The sequence below is a fragment of the Salarias fasciatus genome, chromosome 18 (assembly GCF_902148845.1).
Source record: "Salarias fasciatus chromosome 18, fSalaFa1.1, whole genome shotgun sequence".
Taxonomy (NCBI): Eukaryota; Metazoa; Chordata; class Actinopteri; order Blenniiformes; family Blenniidae; genus Salarias; species Salarias fasciatus.
The window spans coordinates 21538522-21546668 of record NC_043762.1 but is presented as its reverse complement, the minus strand read 5'-3'; the positions used below and the strand labels follow the sequence as shown (position 1 = coordinate 21546668).

General features: G+C 51.6%; 1 protein-coding gene and 1 long non-coding RNA gene across 2 annotated transcripts in view; both read left to right on the top strand.

Moving 5' to 3' along the window:
• The first annotated feature begins 209 nt into the window (after nt 1-209).
• ephb3a (eph receptor B3a) overlaps nt 210-8147 on the top strand; it is a 30957-nt gene continuing 23019 nt past the window's right edge. The window contains exons 1-2 of the mRNA XM_030114455.1: nt 210-424; nt 5999-6063. Of these exons, the coding sequence (XP_029970315.1) occupies nt 361-424; nt 5999-6063 (129 nt within the window). The 5' untranslated portion in view covers nt 210-360. The remainder of the gene's footprint in view (nt 425-5998; nt 6064-8147) is intronic.
• LOC115405035 (uncharacterized) lies at nt 2620-3910 on the top strand. The gene is made up of 3 exons (XR_003933414.1): nt 2620-2728; nt 3507-3515; nt 3899-3910. It is a non-coding gene; the product is annotated as an uncharacterized LOC115405035 (long non-coding RNA).

The following is an 8147-nucleotide window of genomic DNA, read 5'->3' as shown; positions in this document are numbered from 1 at the left end:
ATCCTCGGCGGGCGCCTCGCTCCTCTCCCCGGCTCTCCGTCCTCCGCTCCCGGGAGCCCGAGCGCAGCAGCCCGGAGATGCGCCCCTGGACGGCGGCTGGGTAAAGTCAGAGAGAGAATGGGACTGGAGGATCCGGGAGCATCGCGCTGACAACTCCGGGGGAATAAAGGAGGACCAGACGCCCGGTCTGGAGGATTTGTGCTGCGCGGGGCGGCGGGAGCCTCTTATCCCCAACTGAAGGCATGAGAACCGGGAGACGAAGGAACCGCTCGGCGGCGGCGCCCCGGGTTTGAGTCTCCATCCATCCGTCCGAGGGGCTCCAGAATACACACCTCTCTTCATGTTGCAGAAGCCTGTTTTATGACAATGGATTACTTGCTGTGGGTGTGCAGCCTCGTTGTCCCCGCGGTCCTGGCCGTTGAAGGTACGTCGTTACATTTTTTTTCTCTCACTACTTTTGTCTCCCGCGGATGAACAATGGGCTGAACGGCTTCATACATGACAGCAACACACACTCCCGTCTGCTGGGATAATCACAATTAGCACAAGATGATGGTATATATGTGTGGTTTTTTTTTTCTTGAAAATGTGAATAGTAATGAGGTCTGCCCATCCAGCGGGTTTGTGGATGCTGGATCCAGGAGGATCACTCTCATGTTTGCTTTAATTAAAGCTGTTCATTTAAGCGCTGCGTTCAATGGGCTATTGTGCTGAGTATCAGTCTGCCTCTGACTGTAATCCATGTACACATGTATCAGCTCGCCCCAGTCCCTCTGTGTGTGGTGTGCTTGGCTTGTGTGTGTGTTTGTGCGAGAGTGAGTGTGTGATGATATCCCAGTGTTTCCATTGCGGCTGAAGGACTGCCCTGTTGCTATTGTCCTTGTTGTCACACCCACAAGCCAAGTGAGGAGGATGCCCACCTGCCCCACCTTCCCTCCCCGGTGCAGGAGGGGCGTCCCTCTGCCGCCGCTGGAAAATCAGACCCACGCCACCCCTCATATGGTCCCCGGCTGCCGGGTTCTGGATGCTGAGACGGCGTGGAGCGGATCAATCCCGGCCCCCGCCGCGCCACAGGGACACACATGTGAAACATATTAGATGACAAGTGTGAATTAAAGGTCAATGGCTTAACAAGTATGCTGCAGCCCCCGAAGCGCTCTCCATCAACAGGGGAGAGCGGCTCCTGGGAGAAGCCCACCCTCGCCCACCCTGCCGCTGCCTCCCTCTCTGAGCTGTAGCTACATTTCTCTGCTCCTTGCCTCCCTCTTCCCTCCCTCCCCGTCCAATCTGCCTCTGCTGGACCGTGGCCAGCCTGATCCCTCATCAATTCTGGTGTCAGCAAGTAAATCAATGCAGCGGCAGCAGCACTCCCCCCCCCCCCGGTCCCAGCGGGCTCTCACGGTGAGATGATCAGCCCCGCTTCCACAGGCCGACCACTAAACTGCTACCCAGAGCTCAGGGGTTAACTCATGTTTGTCTTCTGAGGATAAACATGAAGGGCAGATCGCCGGACGGGTTGGAGCGAGGTGGGAAGGGAAGGCTTTAGCTTGTTTTTTGGGTTTTTCTCCCCCCCCCCCCCCCCCCCCCCCCCCCCCCCCAACTTCTGTATCCTGTATTTGAGCTGCTCGCTGAGTGGATTTCAACACATGGCTCATGGCTTGAATCTGGGATTTTATTGACTTATTTATTTATTTCAGTCTGGCGAGTGTTTGCGCATGGATGGTGCAAGCTGGAACGCAACTCGGATTGTGTGCTTATTTACAAAATCTACAGTGGTGATGACTTATCTCCAGTTCTCAGCAACACGCTGCAGTAAAAACCTCAGCAACGGTGACGTTTTTATGCTGTAATGCTCTCATTTACAGTCAGCGTTTACTGTACCGTGATCTGAAAGGCTCGTGAAAGAGATGGATCAAGCCATTGGCATCATGAATGTGTGTGATTTTCCCCCCAAAAAAACCCCATTAATCAGCACTTTTATTGGGATGGAGAGTGTCTTATCTGATCACACACATTCATTCATATTCCCCTGCTTTATTTACACCAGGATATCAACAGGAGTGATTATTCTCTGACCCGTGGACGCCAAGAGAAATTGAATTAGGTCAGCTCGACTTGCTCAGAAGCTGCTCATCAGGCGTCAAACCGTCAGCTCTTACAGTAACACAGAGGGATCCAGATGAAGCCTCGCCCTGCAGGGGCCCGGGACCCCCGGATTTTTTTTTTTTTTTTTTTTTTTTTTTTGAACACCTTCTCGCAGCCACACGTCTGATCGTCCCCGCGATGTTTGAGCCGTTAATATTTCATATGTTTGCTAGTTGGCGGCGAGCGTCGGTGTCGTACAAGGGGAGGCCTGCCTTCCACGATGCGCCTGCTTCCCACAAAGTGAATAAAACATGAGCGTGCGTGCGCTGTGCTCCTGCGGCGCCCTGAGAATACAGAGCCGTGTGGCATTTGGGCTCCGGCGGGCGATCGGGGAGAGAGAGAGAGAGAGAGAGAAGAGGATAAATGCCACTGGTGACGATGCTCTGAAGTTCCCACTGAAGCATTGTTTTCTGACCCCGGGGGACGGACCGCCTCCTCCGCCGCTCTGGCTTTATTGGGGGGGGGGTTCTGGATTGGAGTAACAGCAGCGAGGCCTTCTCGGAGGCATTGTAAATTTCACAGGAACGGGGAGGAGGAACCGTGGAACAAATGGGATCTTTTTCAACCTGAACCGGTTCCTGGAGTTAGAGGAGGAGGGCTGCTGGCAGACGCAAACCTTGTAGTGTTTGAGAGCAACGCATTCGGCGGGACTCAGATGTTCTGCGGCGGTTTCCTCCGCCTGCTAATAATAGTTTTTGCGAAGACGCCGTGATTCTCCGCAATCTTCGTAGACAGAGTCTGTCCCTCTCTGGCTGCACGGGGAGGTCAAAGGTCGGCCTCTACATCTGCTCCGGCTTCGGGGTCGAGCCTCAGCGGGGAGCAGATCTGCTTACCGGGCGGTCTGAGTCCCGCCTGTACAGATGCGGGTTGCTGACCCTGCGTGTGCGGGACGCGAGGTGGAGCCGGTTTACCGGGGCTCGGCGGCGAGACGAGCGACGAGCCGTCCGGGGACACTCCGGGGACGGGGCCGAGGCCGCGGTCCGGCGGCGTTCACTCGGCTGTGCGCCGCCGCCGCGGGCCGAGTGCAGCCGAGCGGAGACGGCAGTCGCTGATTTGACTGATTAGTTCCTCGTCTCCGGCTGCAGTCGTGCTAATCAGTAAAACAACCGTGTTCGCAGACGCGTTGTTTGGGCCCGACAACTGAAGTTATTAACCGCTGCCGCTCAGGCCTTTCCACACTGATATGCAAGGCGGAGAGTGCTTTTTAGAAATGAATAACAGGACCTGCGTTTGTATTTAAAGCCCCAAATATAAATGTGCATCAATTTAATGCAATACTTATTCAATAACTTAGCGGTAAATGGGATTTCTATTGTTCACAAAATTGGATGCAGCCACTTATTCCGCTTTTAAATTCAAAGAGTTTTACCGTTTTAAGCCCTTTTTTGATTTGTTTACTTTAAACGCTGAGCCCACTTTTCCCTCCTTGAGACGTTGTTGTGTGTACATTAAAGGATCCCATCAAAACCTTGGATCACCGGCTAACCCACCGCTGGATTCCTCTGGCTCCCCTTAAAGGAATAATGGACTTTATGTGATTAGCGAGCGCCTAATGAGTCATCATGTAATGATGTTTAATTTCTAGTTGCATCATACATTAATATGTTTGCCACCAAATGAGCTGGAATCCAGTTCAGTAGAGAAGAGCTCTAACTAATCAACATGAACCTGTAGCTACTTGATCGTTAGACATTATTAATGGAATTATCATGAATCATGCTGTGAGAGCTTTTAGATCCTTGAGATCCTTGAGACTTTGATGAGGTTTAGGGGCCAAATTAACCAGTTTAAACCAGTAAACTTAATTCTACCTTAAAGAGCGAAAAGAACATCAGAGTTTGAAGCATTCTGGTGAATTCAGTAGAACCAGTGGATCCATTCCCTTATCTTATCCTGCGTCACCTTCAGAACCAAGCTAACCCCCCCCCCCCCCCCCCCCCCCACCCTCACCCCCGCCATGCACGATTTCACCTGGTAACTTCCTGCAAGACGCTTGAAACGTGTGTGTGTGCGGATGTGTGTTGGCACTCCCGCTGTGCTGCCTCGCTCCTTCACATCTGTTGCGCCTCCGTTACAAGCGGCACCTGAGGTGGAATGACACCGCCGCCGCCGCCCCGCGTCCCACCCCCACGCCGTTCACACAGACGGAGGGGCGTCAGGAAGGGGGGGGGGGCATTAAACGAATGGGTGGTTCCAGCTAACATCCAGCAGCTCCACAGAAAACGTGAAACGGAAACACCTCCACGCTGTTGTCTCTCTGCTTCTCAGCAGAACGTATCGTCGTCTGCCCAATGGCTCATCAGCAGGACGAATGACTCCGTAATAAGTGGAGCAGGTATTCGCTCTCACAGCAGATTTCAATATTAAAAACATAAAACATATTAGTCCAACACGCAATGCTTCATTCAATCAGCCCTCTCTGTGTTTAAGCAGACAATGAACTCGACCATTATCTCCATCATTCAGTTTGATTTTCCACAGTTTGCAGCCGTGTTTACAAAACTGTAGTGACTGACAACATTTTAAAGAAAAAAAAAAAGAAACTCGGAAAGAGTTTTAATTCATTTTGCTGCAGAGAAGTTGTGATAATAGACGCTGAAAGGTTAAAGCAGTCCGCCTGCCCGTTTGAAAATGGCGAGGAGCAAATGAGGTTTTCCAGCATAAACCTGCCGTCTCTGGAAGGGGAGGAAACAGCTCTCACGACATTTCACACGCCGTTTTATTACCACACACACTCTGCATGCAGACCAGGAACCGGGAAGTGGGATTTCTTGCTGTGGATCTCGTGATGTGACCAGGACCACGTGAGCGGAGGTCTGGGTGTTTAGTTCCGCTCGGACCCGAGTCTCCCTTCATCCCCGGGTCTCCGCGGCGCACGGTCGAAGCAGTTGACTCCTCCTCGTCTGGAAGGAGGGGAGTCAGTGGGGTTAGTTTAGTGATCACGGTGTAAACGCCGCTCGTCCCTCTGCTGCAGCAGCCAGACGGAGACGGAAGGACCGGCGGTCCCTCTGTGCCATCAGACTATTCCGAATATTGATGCGCAGAAGCCGGGGACACAGTGTGCCGGAGATGCTCCGTCAGAACAAAGCCGTGCTTCTTCTGCACGGGACGCAGCGATTTGTTTTAGCCTCTCACACCCTCCTTCAGCGCCGCTATCAACAACTTGTGAGCAAATGGTGCACAGCAGGCGTCGTGTCACCGAGCCTCCGCCAAAGAAAGTGGAATTGTCTCAGTAATTACGTGCAAACAACAACAGAACGGTGCGAGCCAGCAGCGGCCGCAGCTGCAGGTGGAGGACCTGGACGGGGGGGCCGGGTTCCTCCGGGGGGGCCGGGTTCCTCCCGGGGGGACCTGGCCTGAGAGTCCGACCCCGGCGCTCACTGATCCTGCTGCTTGTTACCCCTCGGCCTGATCAGCCAGGTGAGGGAAGCAGCTGCTCGCCTCACGTTTCGACTCTCATTTGACAAATCTGACTTGAAAGCGCGACCCGGGAAACGTCACCGCGCTCATACGACCTCTGAAGCAGAGCGAGCCGAGAGAAACGTCTCCCTCTGAAGGCTTCCGGGATGAGGCTTTGTTCTCAGTGCCACAGATGAATATTGAAAGAAGTGCATTTGTGCCAAACACACAGACAGAGGAAGCCTTAATTAGCCGACTTCAGAGATCTGCCTCCGTATGTAGGTGGAGGGTTGTGAAAGAGAGCGAGTGCAGGTTTTCACCTGGCTCCTGTGAGCACGGCGAACTCATGTGTGGTCCTTAATACTGTGCAACAATTTGGGTTTTTTTTTTTTTTTTTCTTCCTCACACCGTTTAATTCCCGTTTGTGAACCTTCCTCCCACTCTTAATTTGCAGAAACCCTTATGGACAGTCGGTGGGCTACCACAGAGCTGGCTTGGACCACATTCCCAGAGAGCGGGGTGAGTTAATGTGTGCATGTGTTTAGTTTCTCTCTCTCTCTCTCTCTCTCTCTCTCTCTCTCTCTCTCTCTCTCTCTCTCTCTCTCTCTCTCTCTCTCTCTCTCTCGGTCTTTAGCAGCATTTGTTCCATTTGCTTGTTAATAGAGCCCAGTCTGCCTTGAACAGCACACCTCCTACTGTTTTATATCTTTGTTTTTTGCAGTGTGTGTTTGCTTTCCTAGATACCGTAAAGCAAATGAGAACCACACTGTGTGACACTGTGTGGAAGAAATCAAAGATTTCAGTATTTAGACCGTGTTAAAAAGCTTGACGGAGTGCTTTAAACGTACCAGTGAGCAAACACGCAGCACCGTGAGGCAAAAGCCCACAGCGTGTGAGAACTATTAGGCAGGCTTTACCTCGCATGTCTCCCCAGGACGGAGGCCTTGATAATTGAAAGCATGTGTCTGCGTCTTTTATAATATGGGCCCATAAGCGCATTACCGGCAGAAATTAAGGTTTTTTGGCTGATACCCCCTGTAGGAATTGTGAGAAAATAAAACAACATGACTCTGACCCCGGGGCTAACAGCCTGACAGACCTCCCCCACGCCCGGCCGCCGCAATTTGTCTTCGCTACGTGAGCGCGGAGTCAGTCAATGGAAATGGTGGGTTTCCATGGAAACGATCCCGGCAGCCCCGGCTCCTTCCCCTCGCCTACGAGGGCCGGCTCTAAATGTCCCGGCGCCCGCGGAGTCATGTGTCACCGCCGGCTCGGCGGCCCCTCTCCTCACGCCCGACAGGCCCATACGTTCAGGGGCCGGCAATTATCATATCTGTCAGGTAGTGCATCAACGTGTTGCCGGTGATTTACGAGGCCTAATGCCGACTCCCGGGCTCATCGTTTGGGAATAAATTGCACGGGAGCTCCGAGACGTGAGATGAGTTATGCATTATTTTCTTCCAGTTGAAATAATCAATTTCTGGGAGGCTCATTTGTTATGGAAACGAAGCATTCGGTCCAATGGGGAATTAGAGGGGGGGAAAAAAAAAATCCAAAAAAGATTGACTCCTCACAAGGTTATTTCCTAATGGACTAAATTTATTGACCGGTGCCACCATTTATCATGGCTCCTAATGTTAGTAACCACTGTTAACAACAGGCTTATAGCACTTTGCGTGATCCTCGTTCGTCCTGCAGAAACACATCAGGCCTTATTAGCGCCTAAATCGCTATTTCCAGATCTCAAAAGACGTCAGTTTGTCTGGCAGGTGTTTAAATGACAGCAGATGCAGATATCTGCTCTGAGAGGAAGCACTGTCCGTAACGTAGCCCACGTAGCCCGGAGTGCCGAGGAGTGCCGCCGCGGTGCAATCACGCTGAAAGCACGGCGTTTAGATGGCCGTTTTAATAAATAACGCCCGGTTTGCATTATAGATATGCTTTTACAGATAACAAATTGATGTGTTATAGAGACCGGATCTCCTCTGGAGGCTGTTCGGATGGCGTCGCAGCAGATAGAGCGGCTCTTCCTCTGAGTGCGTCTGCAGTTTGCTTAATAGTCACCGAAGGTAGACTTTGATAAAGCTCCGTGACGAACGCATTTGTGATGATCCGAGCTGCAAAAATGTCCCTCTTTTTTTTCTTTCCTCTCCCAGCCTCCAGCTCGCGATCGGCATCAGAACCAAACACTCGTAATGCGTGAAATGTGTTTTAATGGGAAAATGCCTTCTATTAATAGTCCATAATGATTGGAATTTTCTGAATGATTCATGCAATTAGAAGCATTTTAGCAGCGAATTATTTCCTCGCAGGCCACAAGCAACACAACACAATGTGCGGATGTGTGTCCGTGTGCACGCGCACGTGCACGCGCCGTGTTTGGTTTTTTTTTTTTTTTTTTCTAATCTGCTCGTACCAGACGTGGCTGTTTTGAAGATCCTCTGCGCTCCAGCGGTTTGCATTAGGATTCACTGCGTTTAACATGAGTTAGTATTAATTAACAGTGAGCTGCTGTTGTGGATCCGTCACCGCTGAATGTGGAGCAGAACTGTTTTCGCATAATGAATAAGTGTGATTAGATAATCAATTAGAGTTGTCCTCAT